The sequence below is a fragment of the Anastrepha obliqua genome, chromosome 5, assembly GCF_027943255.1.
Source record: "Anastrepha obliqua isolate idAnaObli1 chromosome 5, idAnaObli1_1.0, whole genome shotgun sequence".
In the NCBI taxonomy this organism is placed as follows: domain Eukaryota; kingdom Metazoa; phylum Arthropoda; class Insecta; order Diptera; family Tephritidae; genus Anastrepha; species Anastrepha obliqua.
The window spans coordinates 65398425-65417772 of NC_072896.1; the positions used below are offsets into that span (position 1 = coordinate 65398425).

The 19348-nt window shown below is 36.2% G+C and overlaps 5 protein-coding genes across 8 annotated transcripts in view; 1 reads left to right on the forward strand and 4 right to left on the reverse strand.

Moving 5' to 3' along the window:
- Positions 1-544: 544 nt before the first annotated feature.
- On the reverse strand, positions 545-1284 carry LOC129248548 (39S ribosomal protein L27, mitochondrial). Its single transcript, XM_054888136.1, has 3 exons — positions 1132-1284; positions 907-1070; positions 545-848 (listed from the first exon to the last, which is right to left on the reverse strand). Exons 1-3 carry the CDS (start codon positions 1193-1195, stop codon positions 645-647), a joined length of 432 nt encoding a protein of 143 aa, XP_054744111.1. The 5' UTR covers positions 1196-1284; the 3' UTR covers positions 545-644.
- Positions 1285-1333: 49 nt separating this feature from the next.
- On the forward strand, positions 1334-2781 carry LOC129248547 (uncharacterized). The gene is made up of 2 exons (XM_054888135.1): positions 1334-1781; positions 1850-2781. Exons 1-2 carry the CDS (start codon positions 1433-1435, stop codon positions 2689-2691), a joined length of 1191 nt encoding a protein of 396 aa, XP_054744110.1. The 5' UTR covers positions 1334-1432; the 3' UTR covers positions 2692-2781.
- Positions 2782-3293: 512 nt separating this feature from the next.
- On the reverse strand, positions 3294-6966 carry LOC129248167 (vam6/Vps39-like protein). Its single transcript, XM_054887624.1, has 9 exons — positions 6796-6966; positions 6289-6557; positions 5983-6186; positions 5666-5927; positions 5337-5596; positions 4898-5278; positions 4316-4836; positions 3845-4247; positions 3294-3777 (listed from the first exon to the last, which is right to left on the reverse strand). Exons 1-9 carry the CDS (start codon positions 6863-6865, stop codon positions 3466-3468), a joined length of 2682 nt encoding a protein of 893 aa, XP_054743599.1. The 5' UTR covers positions 6866-6966; the 3' UTR covers positions 3294-3465.
- Positions 6967-8448: 1482 nt separating this feature from the next.
- On the reverse strand, positions 8449-11299 carry LOC129248560 (uncharacterized). The gene is made up of 2 exons (XM_054888156.1): positions 10961-11299; positions 8449-10905 (listed from the first exon to the last, which is right to left on the reverse strand). The coding sequence occupies exons 1-2, from the start codon at positions 11114-11116 to the stop codon at positions 9118-9120; spliced, it is 1944 nt and encodes a 647-aa protein (XP_054744131.1). The 5' UTR covers positions 11117-11299; the 3' UTR covers positions 8449-9117.
- A 4174-nt stretch (positions 11300-15473) lies between these two features.
- Positions 15474-19348, reverse strand: part of LOC129247636 (sodium- and chloride-dependent GABA transporter ine) — a 62669-nt gene continuing 58794 nt past the window's right edge. For all 4 annotated transcript variants that reach the window (XM_054886848.1, XM_054886849.1, XM_054886847.1 and 1 more), the window contains exons 8-13: positions 19154-19286; positions 16952-17428; positions 16744-16884; positions 16484-16684; positions 16243-16419; positions 15474-16185 (exon numbers count right to left, since the gene is read on the reverse strand). In XM_054886848.1, the coding sequence (XP_054742823.1) occupies positions 15856-16185; positions 16243-16419; positions 16484-16684; positions 16744-16884; positions 16952-17428; positions 19154-19286 (1459 nt within the window). In that variant the 3' untranslated portion in view covers positions 15474-15855. The remainder of the gene's footprint in view (positions 16186-16242; positions 16420-16483; positions 16685-16743; positions 16885-16951; positions 17429-19153; positions 19287-19348) is intronic.

Genomic DNA, 19348 nt, shown 5'->3' on the forward strand with positions numbered 1-19348 from the left:
AAATTGTATATCTGTCTGTCAAATGTTAAAGATGCCATAAAAAAGATACCGTCTAGGAATTATTCACTACTGACATCTGGCGGAATTTTTGAAATACCCTTTAGTTTCGGGACAAACGCTATCGAAATTTTCGATTTGTTCATCGGGAGTCACTCAGTAATTTCGAGATTTATATTTAAGTTGTCTATTAATTCACACTATATATGTATCTCTATTATTTGTTTGTTTTTAATTATTTTTGCTCTTTTGTAATATTGTCTGTAAAATTGTAATCATAGACTGAATAAATTTGAATTGAAATTGTCGGGCATCTCGTTAATTATGCACATATTTAATTACCTGAAATTTTTGGGGAATATGCTGATAGATTTTTTTTTCTAATAGCAATCGTTCCTCGGCAGGTATATAAATATTCTATAAAAAACAAACTGTTGCTGCATTTGCAGCAGAACTCTTCATCAATACCTACATAAGTTCGATTTCTTCTAAATACCTTTGCTGTGAAAAGTTCATTCTCGATTAATGACATGCAAAACATCCAAAACTCTCTCCAAATTTCAAACTGTATTAACAAAAGCATTTAGGCTCAGATTAGGTTTGTATATATATGTTTAGTGTTCTACAAAAACAACACCCATTTATCTCTAAATCTCTTCTGTTAATCGAAAGCGCTGATGTTGCTCCTCAGGAATAACATTAAAAAATTTCTTATAAATGGTTTGGCCCTCGCGACCGGCATAGTTTCTTTGTACCCAGCTGTGATCCCAATTCGGGTCCAACTCTTCACAAGTTACGTATACTCGCCCATGCTCCATGGCGTAGAGGGTACCATTTCGACCAAATCCAACCTGAATAAAATAAATATATTTATGTATATATAGCAATAAATATTTACTTTTCACATACATTCATGCCTGGATGGAAACGCGTAGTTAATTGCGTGGCTAGCAAAGTGCCCTGTGAAACCCAATGTCCGTCCTGGACACGCCAGCCACGATGTTTTGGTCTTGGGTGACCTTTCTTGTTGCGCGTGCTGCCTCCCGTCTTTTTACTCGCATTACGTATAGTTGCTGTGCAAAAGAGTTCGCTAAAATATTATTTTCTACAGCTGTAACTCCGACGATTTCTTACTCAATAAAGGCTGATCCCCTTTCAGGCACTGCAGTGACAATTTTTGCATTATTGTGAAGGACATTATCTTTGTATTTAATTAATAAAATTGCTAAATAAACATAGACCTTTTCGTTTTTAGTGAAATTCTTTTATGTCACTATCAGCTGTTTTGCTGTAGGCAGAGTTGCCTTAGTTTTATTGTTTTTTTTTTCTATATTTTTTTATTGCGGCAAAACCTCACAAAAGTAACGGCATAAGCGATCTTATTAAATTAAACTGTTCATATTTCAGAATTAATAAATTTGCATATTTTTTAACAATGAATACAGATTCTGAAAAGGCACAGTCATCTCAGGGAGACCCAGTACTTACACAATTTCTACGTGAAAAACTTAGGGAAATTTCTCAACACCAGCGGGAATTGCACCGTGCCAAGTCCAAAGATGCATTGCGATTCGGTTTGGGAGAGATTAATAAAAAAGTGGAGGAGATAAATAACCTAACCGTAAAAGATGTAGAAGGTTTAATAACGCGAATAAAACGGCGCAAACATGCATCGGTAGAGGAAATGTATCAATTGAGTCATGCGTTCCTGCAGAGTATGGACCATATAAAGTTGTTCGCCAAAGTTCCTGGTATTTTGCATATCATTGTAAAAGAACTCACCGGTAACATAATGTATATATGTAAATTAATAATTATAACTTACTAACATTCATAAACCATATCACTATAGGTATCGACTCTGGGCGTCAAATAGGCGCGGTGGAATGTCTTTGCAATTTATCACTTGGTGAGGCGCCAGTTTGTGAAAAAATCACAAATACGGCGGGCAGTTATTTAGTTACCTACCTGGATAGCCTTGATGACCGCTTAAAGCGTACATCGCTCTGGACAATTGCTAATACAGTCTCAACGAGCCAGAAAGCGGCGCAAACTATCGTACAAATGGAAATAATTCCCAAATTGTGGGACCTATATGTAGATGATAGTGGCGATACAGATCCAACAAACGACTTTAGAGAGGACGCAGCTATTTGTTTACAGTTGTTAGTAGCCTCCAATAATCGAGTACTTAGAGCCCAGGATTTACTCTTCATAAAAGAGCATATGTGCAAGAAAAAGCGTAGTAGCTTAGCTGGCGAATACCATTTGCAACTGTTATTCCATACTGAAGTTGTAAATCCAATGATGGATTTAACTATGGAGCAAACTATTTATTTGGTAGAATTTACCCTGGATAATTTGTGTACCACTGAAGACTTTATAAGCATTAGTAATCGTCTGAGAATTCTGTATGGCGTACGCTTATTGACTAATATGCTAGTAGGCCAGCCACATACGCTTGGTGTGCTGACCCAACAAATAAGAGATGCTTGGAATACAAACTTAGAGGATATATTGAACAGAATTTTTGAATTCGAAGAAAAGGAGCTAACGTTAGAAACAATTTATTTACTGAGGCACTTAGTGCCGCAGCAAGAGGTGGTTGGTCAAACTCTACCATGTCAATTAGAAAATCTTCGAATTCCAAAATTTGACGGATATGATGAGTTACTCCGTAAATGTCAAGGTTAAATTATTATATAACTGTGATCAGAGTATTTTCGAGGATCAAATATGTATTTTCAATAAAAAGTCGCTATAACTAAGAAGTTTATTTTGAAACGAGTTTCTGATTTAGGGTGACTAGAAATCGAATCACTATGCTGAGTGTTTATTGATTGCTATTACGGGCATAATACATATAAATAGTTATAGCGACCGACACTCTGCAGGCAAATGTATCTGTAAGCATTTTCAATCATCAACAAGTATCGTATAAAAACCAATGGATTCAAAGAAGTTAAAATTATTCAAACGTCTATTCGGTTAGGCGTTTGGCCAAACTCCTCCCATTTGTGGCGTGCGTCTTGATGTTGCTCCAAAAATGGAGGGACCTACAGTTTTAAGCCGACTCCGAACGGCAAGGTTTCTTCGTTGTTTGCCGAGTGGCGACCGCTATTAGAAAAAACTTTTTTCATCATTTTGCTATTTCGTGCAAGGAGATTCGAACCCACGCACTCCCGAATGCTAGTCAAGCATCAGTCCATTCGGCTGCAGTGACCGCCGAATATATATGTATACGAATTACCAGTTCTTCCGCATATATTTGTGAGCAGTAATTTGAAAAATTATAATATGTTTACACGATTATCCCAAAATTGAATGAGCCGCATCGAGGCGTAATCGGGTTTATTAGTATGTAAAAGATATACAATATACTTATTGAAGGCTGACTTCCAACATTAATAGATCACATAAAACCAAATCATAAATTAATAGAAAATGGTACATCTATTAAGTATATAACTAAATGTAACTAGTACCCGAACTAGACTGAACGTACTTGTCGTGACAAGATAAATGCACCACTTCTCCATTGGGATACCGCACGAATGCTGGTGGATTTGTGAAACGTTTTTTACAATGTGGGCACACGGTAAACTCTGTTAGTACAACGGATTTTTTTTCCTCTGCGTGTATCTCGCTTCTGACACGTTGAATTTCGGATTTTAATAACCTGGCCATCACTTCCTTCTCATGTTGTTCAGCGATTTCAGTACGCAGCACGATTTCCAAGTAATTCCATATGGACTGCACTGGCATGTCATCCGGCAACAACTGTTAAGCAAAATAATATGCAAATATGAATGGTACCTAAATGTATGTATGTGGTATGGTGATATACCGGAATAACGACGTAAGGGTCAATTTTCTCAGCATATTTACTTAGTAGCTCCAGTACGATTTGTTCGTTCGGTCGCAAAAAGTCTGGATGTAAGGCAACATCTTCATATGGAGGCTGACGCGCTGGATTCAACAGCGTCTTCAAAAGAGTAGCAAAAATGTTCTTATCATTCTCATAATTTGCCTCACAGTACTCAGTAGCCTTTTGCGCATCACCCAACACTTGCATGTAGATTGCCAATACTTCTCCATGTTTCTTAAGTCGACCGAGAATCAACGCACGCTCTTCAAGCAACTCATTTGTAGGAAAATCTTTCAGTACCACCTCCGGTGCATAGTTCTGCGAGTTCTTTAAAAAGTCGCATAACTTCTCACGCCATTTCTTTAAATTTTCGTTCGCTTCACTGTTAAATAAACACAAGAAATATTTTCCCTTCATATTCCAAATAAACGCTTCCAAAACAGCGCAAACCTTTTGTTCGTAGACGCATCCTTCTTTGACTCTTCAAGTAGGTTGTGCACTTTATCACGATACTGTTTTGCTAATACATTGTGTAGAAGGGTATTGCTGTCTTTCCATACATTGATTACATGTTCCAAGTAGGGAATGACTAAAGTTTTATGACGACTAAGCAGGAAATCGAGTACATTGGCTCGAGGCAAGTTTTCGACCTCAATGAAATTATCCGTAAAAATACGCAATCCAACTTCGGGCGACTCTTTTAACACCCAATCGCAGAACTCGAATATTAAAGACATTTGTGGGCTGCCTAGTTGCTGTAAATATTTTATAGTACGATCATGACCATAAAGACTCGAACCCTCGACTGAAGCCTGCGCTTTCAACAATTCTAAAGCTTTCCTATGTTTGCCATTCATTTGATATAGTATTATCAGCTCAGATATTTTATCATGCTTTTTCAAAGTCTTTTCCGATTCCTCTAAATGACACTGATTTAAACGTAAAAGAGGGGCAACCAGCGAATCATTGGTCTGCAACAAAAAAGCAATTAGAAATGTATACAAGAAATAATTCCACGATAGAAAAACTAGCCTGCAGATAACATTTCAATAACGTTGTGTCTACTATGGATAGGAGTGATTTGGAGGTACTTTTAGTGTCACGTAGTTTGACAACCTCTTTTTGACGAGCTAATGCGAGAAATTCTATCAATGCTAGAAGTGCATTTTCCATATCTTTTTCTTCTAAATGTGCAATTGGTGGTGCGGGCACAGCTGCCTCATTGGTTTTGTTCGTCTGATCCTGTAGCAAATTCGGAAAAAGCCGAATAACATCATATGGATCGGCAGCAGCCTTTTCGAATTCTTTCATCGAATCGGCAAATTGTTTGTTAGCAAATAGTTCACGGGCATAACGCATGTGTATTTCGCGAATCGTAGCAGCTTTGTTTTCTTCCGGCTCTTCGGAAATAGCCTATGTATGATTTAAGATATAAAGTCAATATAATTTAAGAATTATACTTAGTTATTACCGTCAGCCCGATGGCGAGTTGAAATTTCTTCTGCTGTAGCAAAATATTACGTTGTGTCGGCACATCTACCATTCGAATACACCATAGCTCAGAATTGGCAGCAGCAAATATTGTGCCTTTTCCAGAGTGCACTAAGAACTTGGTTTTACTCAGCTCCGGTATAGTTTGCACAAGGGTGTCCTTATTTAAACTGCTCCCCTCAATGCATCGCACTTCTATAGCATTTGCCACGCGTCCGATAACGTAAGGTTCATCCCAAACTTACCCGAGATAATCGCAAGAAAAAAACGGTTGACTTATATAAATAATTTACTTTTTATGGTACATACCTATATCAAGTAATGCACTGCTCCACATGATTGGCTTCGGCTTAGTTTTAATTTCAACACTACCAACTGATGCCTCAATTGTGCCGAATGTCTTGCGCTTTTCGTCATCTTTTTTTACATAGTCACTTGTATCAATGGCAACTAGATACTGGTCTTTAGAAACACCTAACATATTATGTTTCATAATGCAAATACAGGGATCCATGCTGTGTGATGATGAGGTCACTATCAAATCGTGCTTCTCAGGTTTGTTTGCGAGCATCTGCAAAAAATATTCAAGTAATTTGTGACTAATATTTAATCAAATATTTTCTTACGTTATAAATGACGTATTCATCTTTAAATCCAATACAAACAGCATCGTCCACCCAACTCAGAGCTTTAGGGACATCTTTCAGTTCAATACTAAAAGCGAATGTGTTTAATTTGTCTTGCTTCCAGTAAAAGAATTGTAATTGGCGCTTAATTGCACAGCAAACACCAATAACGGTAGTCATCTCACCGGCCGGAAGCTTGGCAGGCTAAAATTAAATGTATATATTCCGGATTTTAATGACTATATAGCTGATGCTTTTCCGTTGTCTTTGAATGCAGCGACTTTTAGTTTAGATTAGATTACATACCTTTACATCCAAAGCAAATAAAGTGCAACCTTTGGTGGCCACAGCGCTATGTATGAACGTAAAATTGCTACCTACTCCACTGATATCGCAAACATGCAATGTATTGTCCGTTAGCACAAAGAGAAGGTGCTCCGCCGGTATGACCTGCATCTGCACAATAGCTTTTTTACTAAAATTCTTATTAAACATTAACATATCCACAGCGCCTTTCTCGTCCACAGAGTACATAATAAGCTGGCCACTGCGAGTGCCCAAGATGACATTGTTACCTGTAAATAAACAATGGAAGGTATGAAAATTAATTTTAGTGTCAGTAATTTCGTAATAGATTTGTATGATAAACATTCTCCGTAAATATATGAACGTGGTTTTGTGTTCTGAGCGCAAGTCCGATATTTCAATATTTGGACAATGTTGCTAGAGCGATAGTCCTTGGCTGGATATATAACTCGGACATTCCAATAGTGTAGAAATGATTGTCGTGGAAAAGGTAGATTTGTTGCTCACCAAATGCGGCTATAGATTCTATTTGTACACCTTGTTTTAAAATAGTGTGAATATTATAAGCCTGATGCATTGTTTATAAAAATTTGTTTAACTGCAAAAATTTGTGATAAAAAATTACAAATAGATGCAACGTTAGAAGAGTTGCCATCACCTTTAATTATTTGATTAAGCCCGGAGCGAACTGCTGCATTTAAGAGCTCACGCTGCAAATTTTAACTTACAGAAAATGAGAGGGTTGCCATATATATGTAAAGTACGTTATACATATTTACATAATTGCTTTAGAAATGTGTCCTTTTCGTTATATTTCCAAATATAGATTAGATGAATTGTTATGTTCATAAAAAATGACTAATTTGTTCCCTTGTGTGAATTTCCCTGTTACTAATCGATCACTATAAATGGAGTGGACAATAATTTCTTCGTATATTTTTAATTCTTTTTCGTATTTTAATAATTGCAATATAACACCTTCGAGCCACATTTAGTCGATCAACTGGCCGACTCGAAAATTTCCAAAGGTTAAAGTTTAAGTCTTAATACATATTGGAAGCTATATAGAGATGGATTCCTACCTGGTAAATATCCTTCGTGGAACATAGGGAGTAAAAACGAACTATAAATACCCAACGCGGAGGTATATATGAAAAAATATGTTTAACGTTGTTTTTTTGCCAACTTTCTGCAGTTTTCGCATTGCTTGTATTATAACTATTTATTGTAAAATATTATGTTTTGTATATGATTTGCTATATTACTTGTTTCTCAAATTTGTTATGAAATTCATAAATGCCTTTCCCGCACTTAAGTTTATACTCCTACCTACCCAACTATTCAATAAAATAAAAATTCCGTACATTTTCGAGCAAAGGAAAAAAGTTAATTGTAAATCCAAAGTGTATTAAATAAAGTAAAATCCGTATGTGAAATTTAATTTTTCTTTATGCTTATTTGCCATATGTTACAGGAATGACACCTATTTTTTACATTTTTTTTTCCTTCAAAAAAATCAACCTTGAAATTGAAAAATAGTTAAAAATGCTAAAACATTACTTTTTCGAAAAAAAAACTAAAGATAATATCGAACACTTGTTGAAATAATTATAACGTTGAGAGTAAACTAAACAGTACTGCTATACATACATGTGTAAAACAAATGGCTTTTATACTCAGGTGCAAAAAACCCAAATGGGTTAATTATGTACACAAAAAAAAAAAAAAAAAAAATATTAATTTTGATGTTGTCAAATAAGGCCGTGTCATACAGAGAAACTTTTGTTGCTTCAACTTTGCGAATTCTATTTTGGTGTTGTAGGAGACGTTCAACAGGGCAATGCCGTTGCTTGCAATTACTTTGGTTTCTAGTATACAGCCAGCAACATTGAGACGCTAGAAAGCACAAAGCAAATTTCCTGAGTACGAGCAATTCCGTGCCCCTTTCACCTTCCCTCGTCTCTCCTTCTTCCACAAGTTACCCTGATGAATGCGGTCTAAGCGTACGTTAAATACTTAATCCACTAAATCCACTGGATACTCAAATAATTCAAATGGTTCTGATGGCGAATTTATGAAATAATTGTGGATCATTCTGATAGGGAAGATGATGGTTTATTGGAGGAACTATAGAGACGGGAAGAGAAAGAAAAGGAATACTTGGAGGAAATAGTGCCTTTCTACCCTGGTGGGAATTATAGGATTTATACTAAAATTTCTTTTTATTTGAAAAGGGTACATGTAGGGCAATAAATTGCGTTACTATCTATAAAGTACTTCTCATTTGAATGCGCGAGAAAACCCCCGGTGAACATTGAATATTTACTGAATTGGTGTTTTGATAAAAACTTACAAATTGAACGCGGTTAAGTTGGGTCGCGAGTTGGACTGAATTTTTTAAAGTATATTTTTTTGAAGTTATGGCGACTAATACAATAATATTGATGCATTAAAATGATATTTGTTTATATATACAATAGTACATAAATAATAAATAAAATGTTGGAAAGATTGGCTCTATTATCTTAATTAAAATGATTTTTGTGTACATGTTAAAGATGAACTTTCATCAGACGCTATATCACAAAGTAATCAATACAAATAGAGAAGTTTCATTTTTGTAACTCTCATAATTGAGAAAGTGAATACATATGTCATAAGTTTAACATAAGTCAAGTTACGGTTTGTCATAGGTTCAAAAAAATGAAAACGAATATAAAATAAACCATATTATATATAAATAGATAGTAAGAGTTTGTAATTTTGGCTTATAAATTAGGGGCAAATTAATACGTAACAGATATTTCATCTTATATGTATGCAATTATACTATATTGCGTTTAAATCATCTTCGTCATCTTCATCTTCAAACAATGCAATAATACGTTTGTGTTCGACCTCTCTTTCAATATCCTTCAGCTGTGCCTCCTCCGTTGGTTTGATTGGTTGTATTGGCATATGATTGTGATACATTGCATTGTGAATTTCGAGTGCGGCGAGTGTCTCAAATAGTAAATTACATGGATTGCAACGCGCACTAAAGCTAACATTACGACGCAATGGAGTTAGGGGAATGGTTTTTGGCGTAACTGCGGCTGGTGATGTTGCATGTTGCTTGCTGGGTGGCGTTAGGGGTAATAAGTCTTTACGTACATTTATTAAAAGTGTGCCTGGTTCTGTGGCACGTGTGGAATTTCCAGATGTTGGCGACTGTTGACTGGCAGCCTGTTGCAGTTTCTGAAGGAATGTTAAGCGTTCGGCTGTATCTTTCAGTGCACTCACAACATTATCGGCACGAGCACTACAATTAAAGGTGGCAGTACATGGTGTGGTGTTTTTAAGAGCCAATAAAGCAATGGGTTTTTTAACATCTGGGTCCAGTTCGAGATCTAAATTGGGTAAAATATTTTGAGAACGCTCTATTTCGTATAAAACGTTGTTATTTATTGTTATTGGTGTGGTGGCATTGCTGCGTACTATTTTTTGGCTTTCAAATATCTTACCGCCGGTAATTACATCATTAGTTTTAAGATTTTTATCGTGTGCATTGGAGTTGATTTTAGTTTGTAAATCAGTCATTTTATTATGTTTAGCTAAATCATAGCGCTTACGAGATTTTTCATTGTATGCTACCTGTGCAGTTGTTTGCTTCTGATCGCCTGACGATGCGGCAGAGCTTTTGCATTCGCTTTCTAAACGGCATTTGCTTTTCTCTTCCGCGTTGCTTCCATTCTGTACTAAATCGGGGAGCAACATGTCACCACAATTCGCTTTCTTCAGCCACTCGCAAGTCTTGCGGATGCAGAAAATCATGCGCCGCACAAATTCATGTGGCGAAATAGCCTTACTGCGGCGGATATCCAATAGTCTATTAATTTCCTCGATATATGTGAGGAATTTATATTCGATACATGTACTCATGTGCTCATTATACGAATCTTCAAACATAAAGCGACGGAAACATGCACGACATTTGCGTTCCTTACAACTTTCCGGTATGTTGATTGTAATAGCATCACGTAGCTCGTCTATATCCATAATATCATCTTCTTCGAAATTCTTTTCTTTGTATGAAAAAATGTTGTGCTTCTGCGCGATTACGGTCACGTCGTTTTCATCGCTCGACGTGGCTGTTTGAAAGTCTTCTTCGGCATAGCGATCACCACCGCTTGCAATGGTATTTTCAAAATCCAATGCTGAACTATCCTTTCTGCGTTTATACGTTTGCAGACCGGCATTAGTGTCTTTATTGAAGAGCAAATTCAGATATCGTAACTGTTGTTCGATATTTTGTTGAGTGGGAGCATTCGCTTGAAAGTTGTTATTTAGCAATTGTTTACACACTTTATTCTGATCTTGCGAATAATTATTGTTAAGTAGATTAGTGTCTACTTGACGTTCATTTGTAAAATTCAGTTCTTGCGCAGTAATTAATAGACTATCTTTATCAATATTTCTTTTGCTTGCGCTGTTCTTTTGATTTGGTTGCTGCAGCAAGTAAACGGCTTTCAAAGTCAAAGAGTTGTTAACACATTGTTCACGAAAAGATACTGCATGTTTTAGGTAGGAAATGCAAAGTGCACAGATCTTATTTGGCAAACCATCATTTTCAGAACACTATTAATTTGAGAAGGTAAATTAGTATTAATTCTTAATATCAAAGCTTTCATACCTTTAGTCCTGTTGTTTCCTCCAACAGGACGTTTATTGTTTTCTGCCAATTTAGGAACTCATTTGAGCTGGCATGTAAATACGCTGGTATCTTCTCGAAAATCTCGTATTCAGCAGGACTGGAACATATACGACAAATAGTATTCCAATTTGACATTTCTCACTTAAAAATATTTTTGTATTAGTTTTAAGGGTATGATTAAAGGGCCAGCGGTGTGAACAGCATTTGCAATTTTCGGACAATATAACTTTTACAAAATCACAACACAAATACACAGCTGAAAATTGCAAAGATTGTTGAGTAAACAAGCAACAAAAAATTCCGACTCGACGACAGCTGGATATTTGACAACTAGTCGTCGAAAAGTCATTTGCTTCATTTGCTCAACCCTTAAGTGAACATGAAATCTGAATAAAGCATGAGTAAACAGATTTTGATTTTTATTTTTCTAAAATTTATTTGAATAATTTTGGAAGGGTGATTCAGTAAACTTCGTTAATGAGCATCAATTAAAACCAGCTACTCAAATCGCTGGGCTAATCAGTTAAGGGGGTCGTCTGGTCTCCAGCGAAAAAAAAAATCGATTTTTTTTTTGCATAATTTTGTTGTATGTGTATGCGAGAATACGCCACAGAAAGGATTTTTTGAAAATCGCATTTTTTCACATTTTTCTGGGCACCGAAGTGTACCCTCCTCCGGCCGTTTTATCATAAACTTTATCTTTAAACGCGTTTCCCCGAAAATCGTGTTTTTTAAGCATTTTGGTCACACTTTTCATAGTAGTTATACTCCGATTTCAATGGTTTTGGTCTTAAAAGGTTCGGAAAACTTACCGCTAAGTTTCCCCGTGTACGATTTTTGAAATTTTTTTTCATTCCATTTTTATAACCTTTTAAAGTTCAAAAAATGAGCAAAAAAAAATTTTTTTTGCAAATTGTTGCATAACTATTTAAAAAAAAAAATCTGTCACGGGAAAACTTAACCAGGGCAACTCTGAAGACAACGCATATCTAATTTTTGCTTTCTGATTACCCAGGTGGAACAACCGTGACCAAAATGGAGACCTGTTTCGTTTGGAGGTGGACGTCTTCAGCGCCATTTCAAGGTCGCGGGTGTTAATTTTTTTCAAAGTCAAGGCCATTTTTTAAAAGCCAAGACATGTACCTTTAAAATAAAAAAAATTTTTTTTTTAAATATTCACAGGATTTGTCACAATCAATCCCCAAAAAAACCCTTCATTTCAGGGCCTCGAGACCAGAAGACCCCCTTAAACAGAACCAAAATTTATAAAGCAAGGCACATCTGCAAGTGAGAAAACGTTTGCGAAAAAGATTTGCTTAAATTTTTCACTGAGGGCTTATTTTGCAGCCTGCGGCACAGGCAAAATTAAAAATAAATCCATCCTATCTATCTAATCGACACATTCAACCTAAACCCCATCATTCAATCTTTGAATCACTTTGTATGGTCGTTCCTAGAACTGTTGTGGTTTTGGAGAAGCCCCTTTCTTTGCGGATTATAAAGAATTACCAAATTGCTTTCGGTGAATCCTTCGTAGTTCACAGCACGGTCAAATCGATCCTTCATTTTGTTACCCATTAGTTGGGTGTAATTCCTCCATGTCACCCTGCAGTATTTCCGAATGACTACCTTCGTCCATTGCACGAGCGGTACTTCTTCCGAACGCTAAATTACCCGGAAGCCTTTAATAACTTCCAAAGAAGGCCCTTGCAGGCGATTGGACAGTAGTTTTATGTACAGCTGAGTGATATGCCAACAGGAACAATTGGATGTGTTTGTTTCAATTTCGTTAGCACTTTCCGACTACTTTTTGCAAGTGCTTATACAGAGTGCGGTTGAATCGTTCGCCCATTCTATCCGATTGCGAGTACAAGGGTATTGTACGTGTGTTTTTAATTCCAACAAGCAAATCTGGACATTAAAAACTGTGGACTCGAAGTTTCATCCTTAGTCTGAATGGAACTCAATAGGTGTTCTAGGCTGAGTCACCCAGTTCTGCACAAAAACATCACCAATAGTACACTTACTTACTACATACTGAAGTAATCCATAACTACGAGGACATATTTGTTGCTGGAGTCACTTGTTGGAAACGGAGCCGGGGCCACTCGCTCAAATGGTGAATCCACGTTGTATTTCTGAAATCTTTCACGAATTCTCTCTTTTGGACCTTTCGCTGCCAAACACTGTGTGCAATTTCGAATCCATTCTGCAACTGATTCTCTGCAATTTACCCAGTAAAACAGCATCTTAATCTTCTCCAGCGTTTTAGTGATACCCAGATGACCTCCACCTGGTCCATTGTGGAATTCCTCTAACACGGATATAGTTCTGGATTTAGAAACTATAATCAGATTACGGGAACTATTTACGTCTTCGCTTTTCCATATGCAATGTAGAGCTCCCTCAATAATTATAAGGCTATTCCCCTTCACACAATATGCCTTACAATACGTTCATTACGTTCATTCTACGTACGTAGATTATCTCCTTTTTCGTACTTAACTCCCAATCCGTAATTTAAAAGCGAGATTACCCATACAAAATTTCTCTCCCGAAATCTGAGATTATAAATAATCCTAGATTATTACCATACTTTTTAAAAAACACAGAGTTGTTTCTGTATTACAGATCATTATTTTTACGAGTGTAAAGAGAAACGTCAGAGTAAAAAACTAAATAAAATGGATGCCGGCAAATAAAACAATTTGTAGACAAATTTCTAATAAAATTTTTGTTAGGTATTATCAACTATGCATTCATATAACAGAAAAAGAAGCGTGTGCTCATAAATGTGTGTCCTCTCATTACTTATTATAAAATGTAATATCGAATTTCGAATGCGTATTGATGCCATAATATTTTTAAATTTCAGTAATAGTCGTTTAGGGATTTCCTCCAACTGTTTTTTATTAGCAGCTAATTGCGCAATTAAATTAGCTATTCCTTCTCCTCGTCTTTCCTTCATATCGTTAATAATATTTAAACAAACAAAACACCGAAAAATCTTTCACAACAGTATTGACAGCTGATTGTCAATTTTGGAGGTAATCTGAAAAATGTGAAGGGGTAGATTAATTTTGTGGATTTATTGGTAATTAATGCATATGTGAACGTACTTTATGAATTTCATGTACTCCATATCAAATAAAACTCTGAGATGTTTTTGGTGGAAAAAGAGATGTTTTGGTGGCATCTGGGGCTTTTTTCCCCTTGCCTCTAGTAGAAAGAATACAAAAGAATTCAATAAGAAAAGAATTGCTGTAAAATTGTTTTTTAAAGTCATCTTTATTCAAATAGCAATACCTGATACCAGATACCTGATGATATCGTTCTCCATGCTCGTCGGATTCGGTGGCGAGTTGTCTACTAAATTCATTCAAATGAAAATGCATGAGATGAATTTTGAGAGACATGTTGACTTGAAGCTTTTCGAATGCATCCAACATAGTTTACACATCAGACTTGTAGGTTTCTGATCTATTTTTATCTAGAAAGCCTTCAATAACTATTTTGATTGCGTATCAGGCAATCAACTCAGTGTCTATTAAATCCGCGTCAAATGACTCATCATTCACCAGCTTCCTTATATCTGGGCCATTCAGAACGCCTATTATGTATTTTTTTTTAATTAAGCTTATACAATGTTAATAACTAGTATATAAACTGGGTTGTCATGCAGCACTAGCATCAGAGGCTATCAGCTGTCCGGGAAGTATGAACGGTTTTAAATCCTTCGGAGTAGGTCGGCGTCTTTTAGGAATCCATACATTGTTCTTAAAAGGAAGGAATTGTGGGACAACAAGTCATGGTTCTTGCATCACGATAATGCACCAGCTCATACATCACGTCTTGTTCGCGATTATTTGAACAAAAATAATGTTAATATCGTTCCGCAAGCACCGTATTCGCCTGATTTGGCTCCATGTGACTTTTTCCTGTTTCCCAAGCTCAAGTTGCCGCTCCGTGGAAAACATTTTGAGACAATTGAAGTCATAAAAGAGAATTCGAAGAACACACTCGAGCTTGACTTGTTTACAGTAGCACAGAAAACAAACTATGTGACATATCACGCTGAAATTTGCCATGTAAGCTTATAACAGTCCTACCAAAAAACAAAAAATTTATTTTTGCCATATGTCATCCGCGGACCGTTTTATTGATAACGTCTCGTTCACATTTGAGTAGAAGGTATGTGAAAGTATTAAAACAAAATTTAAGGAAAATAAATATTTGTATTGAATTTACCATATTACTAAATATGGTATTTGATCAATATTGCGAAAGTTTAATACACTGTAAAAAAAATTTGTGACCCGGTAGACCAAAACCCAGTCGGGGCTTTACTATTCTACATAAGTACTTTCATTTGCAATTGGTTTGGTTTGAAAATTGCTGTCGCACAATGTTAGTAATTGAAGTCTAGGAAATTACATAACTGGTTGAAAACTTTATTCCAAAGTAATGTTTTACCCAAATTAAAACACATATATAAAAGTATTTTTTATATTGAATAACTTTAAACTTACATCTGTTGAGATTTTCGCTTTCAGCCAACAATTTTGAGAAGTGTCTTCATTCTAATAATATACATACATACATACATAAGTATGTAGTTTAAGGAAAGCTTAAATTGTTTTTAAATTAGCTTATTTAGAATATACATGCAGTCGTACATACATATGCACTTATATATACGTTATTAGCAAAGTATTTAATTCCAATCCAACAAATAAAGTCATTTTGCGTAAAATGTAAATGTTCGATGCCGCGAATGTAATTTAGTTAACTAATTATGAGTACTAATTGAGCGCAATGTACACACAGTAGACAAGGTCATCTAAGCCGCATATATGTATGTATGTCGTAAATATTCAACATTTATTATACGAGTATCCCGCTGCTGTAGATGTGCTGGCTGTAGACGCTGGCGGCAAATGCGCATCTTCGTCCTGTTGAGTCTTCTCCTCATAGGTAAATTCAGTTGGCTCGCGCTGTGGAAGCATTGGATTATAGCCAGCCTTGTTGCCTGCATTCAAATGATGTAGCGGAGCGTTGGGATCCAACGGGTCTTTTGGTTTATAAATACCAGATAATTCTTGTGCCAGCATATACTGTTCCTGTTCAGGGAAATCATGCTCGCAGTGATGTTCGCCGCATATTCGGCATTCGTAGATATTGGGGCGTAATGTATTCCTCAAGCGCTTAAATATATAGAAATGATAATCATACATAAGTTATACATTTTATTTAGAGCTTACCTCCATAAAAGTTCGACCATCCGCACGCAATAAATTGATAACAGCATAGCCTGGTATGCATATGAGTGAAAGCGAGGCAAACATCCAGCCAATGCCGTAGGCCCAGTCGGGATACTTGTAGCGGCCGTTGTGATAGCTTGGCTCCTCATAGTTGATTAAACTGAGCACCCAAATTGCCTGCAAGGGTACGAGAAAAAGGTTGAAAATACTTCGTTGCTTATGCTTCAGTAGAAAGTCTCACAAAAAGCAGACATGGTCCCATTAGGAGCCAACACGTCTTGATATATAATGTTGGCGCTTTTCCAGTCATCTGTTTGACATTCTTCGATAACCGACTAGTGCCATAAAACCAAGCCACTGCAATTAACTGGCAAAATGCGAGGAACATAATCGATATGGAAGCGGCATAATGATCCATTAATTGAAAGAAGTAAATGCCACCCTAAAAGCGAACACAGAATTATTTTTAAATTGAAACGCTTCTAATTCAGAAGAACTCACCTGCATCAGATTTGGTAAGCCAAAGAGAAATGAGATGACACACACAAACAGCACCACAATCTCGTGATAACCTAAATGGCGTTTAATCCAATTTGGAAAACCATCTTGTATCGAAGTCACTACTACTTCTACGATAGCAAACTGAGGATAAATTTAAAAAAAATATTATTATGGGTGTTATATTAAAATTATTGACTTCTTTACCCACCTGTGAGTTGAGTCCCAAGCACAACAGCATGAAGAAAAACATCACCGCCCACAATTGGGCATATGGCATCTTTGCCATCGCTTGCGGGTATACCACAAATATCAAACCCGGCCCATCGCTTATGACATCGCGCACATTCGTATTTTGTTCCAACGCCAAATTGCCTAAGGTCGCAAAAGCAAATACACCCACCAGTAGACTAGTTAGCATATTTACTACGCTCACAGCAACGGTATCCCGCACAATGTTGTTATTGTATTTGTTATAGCTCGCAAAAGAGATCATCGAACCGAAAGTGATGCCCAGAGAATTGAAATTTTGCGATGCAGCATTTATCCATACATTGGCATTCTTCAGTTCGGACCAATTTGGTCGAAAGAAATAGCGTAAGCCCTCATCGGAACCTTCCAGTGTGACCGCGCGCCCCATAAGTATGATAATTAGAATGAAAGGAAAAGTGGCCGTGAAGTAGCGAACCTGAACAAAAGAAATTAAAGAAGATTACTAGAAATATTTTCGTTTAGTTTGCGGGACGTTTTATGCTGTTATAACAAAAAACAGTTCTGCGACCGATTCATAGGCCGATTTATATCCCGCCAAGCACTGTCCACTAGTATTCCTCGAAATAACTTTTCGCAGGGTGTTTTATACAACAACGAAAAAAAATTCATTTAACTAAAATTTAAGGCCGCTTTCTCAATGCCTCAAGTTTTGACACTTTTGCATATCTTCGCAAATTCGTTAAATTACCACAAGGCTTAAGTAAATTTAGTCAAACATAACACCCAGCTCGAGGAAATCTCGAGGTGAGCTGCTGGTTCAAGATATTGTAATGAGATTAGAAGTTTTAATCATCAATTATTTTATTCACTAATTTTCTTTTCTTTAATTATTTCCAACTTACAGACAGACCTTATTCCAACTTATCAATGCTAACTTCCAACGATCATAAGCAAGTCGGTCGTGAGCGAAATATAAAAGAAAGTGCATAAAAATGGATGCATTGAATGATTTTTGGGAAATTAGGATTTACAATCAATGTCACTTTTTATAGAAGGGTGAATTATAGACTACAAGATTTCAATAACCGTGAGAGTTTTTCTGGCTGTGACGTAACATTGGACAAATAAGAAATAGAACGGCGTTGTAAGATAAATTCGCTCGTTAATAACAATAAAAATGGAAAGCAATACAACAACAAAATGAATACAAATAATGAATTATTTCGTCAGCAAATCAACTGATTCTGCCAAATTCACTAAGATTGAGATAACGGGTTCGTGGATATCCCGAACTTGTGTAATTTGTCCACAGCGAGCATAATATAAAATTATAATCTAAAGATATTTTTGCGATTATTGATATTTAAAGGAAACTAATAAAAATTTAAAATAAGTTTGGAAGTCCAGAGGTTTACATATAATGATGCTCTAAGGCAGGCCCGTTCGCAGAAAATTTCCGAGGGGGTGGTTTTAACTCAAGTTACGTAATTAATGAAAAAAGAAAAAAAAATTTTTTAGAGTACAGAAATTTTATTGTCAAAAGTAATAATTAGCTACATTTAGGTATGTAATAAATCAACTCTTCGAGGTACTGAAAAAAACTTTTTCAAAATTATTATATTTGCGGATCGATTTTGACATCGCGATGTACATTGAGTGAGGCTAAGCCGTTCAGGCGATCTTCAGACATTGTTGATCTCAAATACGTTTTCATTCGTCGCTGTTGTCACAGGCAAAACTGCCATCACGCGAAGCATCTGGTTAACATTTGGAAACGCATCTTCATTACAAAAGTCTAATGCTTTCACTCAAAAAGTCTAATTTTTGTTTCGACAGTTGCAAATCAATGGATAAAGCATTTTTTTCTTCGATTTCTAATCTCGACGATCATTGCAACAGACATTTTTTATGGTATTCTAATGAAATGTGCCTTCCAAAAGTTGAAAGTGAGTGCACGAATGTAAATGACAATTTGAATACATACACCCACCAAAAAATTCGATCCGCATCTAAGGCTGTAAAGAGTATCAGATGGAATGGAATTTGGCCATTTGAAATATAAATGTTTGCTGAAATCTCCCTAAAAGGGGGGGTTTGAACCCCCAAACCCCCCGCGCCCCCCTGCGCACGGGCCTGCTCTACGGCTAAATTTAATACTAAATTTGTTGTACAATTTTGTTATATGCGATTTTAAGTTTACCTTTGCGGATGATTTAATCGATTTCCACGTGGCGAAATAGACCATAAGCCAAGCGCATATTAGACAAACAAACAATTCCCAACGCATCGCACCCGGGTACTCAATGCCATGACTGATTTGCAGTACTTTGTTTCTGAAATTAAAAACAATTAAAATGAAATGTCGGAAGTGTAATGAGTAAAAGTTGAATTTGTG

What these genes read in the sequence shown, in the direction of transcription:
- LOC129248548 (XM_054888136.1), bottom strand. Translation starts at nt 1,195, where the DNA reads ATGTCCTTCACAATAATGCAAAAATTGTCACTGCAGTGCCTGAAAGGG. An exon ending in AGGGGATCAGCCTTTATTGA is followed by an intron (nt 1,071 to 1,131) that starts GTAAGAAATCGT and finishes TCTTTTGCACAG; the next exon opens with CAACTATACGTAATGCGAGT. An exon ending in GTTTCCATCCAGGCATGAAT is followed by an intron (nt 849 to 906) that starts GTATGTGAAAAG and finishes TATTTTATTCAG; the next exon opens with GTTGGATTTGGTCGAAATGG.
- LOC129248547 (XM_054888135.1), top strand. Translation starts at nt 1,433, where the DNA reads ATGAATACAGATTCTGAAAAGGCACAGTCATCTCAGGGAGACCCAGTA. An exon ending in CATTGTAAAAGAACTCACCG is followed by an intron (nt 1,782 to 1,849) that starts GTAACATAATGT and finishes ATATCACTATAG; the next exon opens with GTATCGACTCTGGGCGTCAA.
- LOC129248167 (XM_054887624.1), bottom strand. Translation starts at nt 6,865, where the DNA reads ATGCATCAGGCTTATAATATTCACACTATTTTAAAACAAGGTGTACAA. An exon ending in TATTTGCTTTGGATGTAAAG is followed by an intron (nt 6,187 to 6,288) that starts GTATGTAATCTA and finishes ATTTAATTTTAG; the next exon opens with CCTGCCAAGCTTCCGGCCGG. An exon ending in CAGTGCATTACTTGATATAG is followed by an intron (nt 5,597 to 5,665) that starts GTATGTACCATA and finishes ATCTCGGGTAAG; the next exon opens with TTTGGGATGAACCTTACGTT.
- LOC129248560 (XM_054888156.1), bottom strand. Translation starts at nt 11,116, where the DNA reads ATGTCAAATTGGAATACTATTTGTCGTATATGTTCCAGTCCTGCTGAA. An exon ending in AGGAAACAACAGGACTAAAG is followed by an intron (nt 10,906 to 10,960) that starts GTATGAAAGCTT and finishes TCAAATTAATAG; the next exon opens with TGTTCTGAAAATGATGGTTT.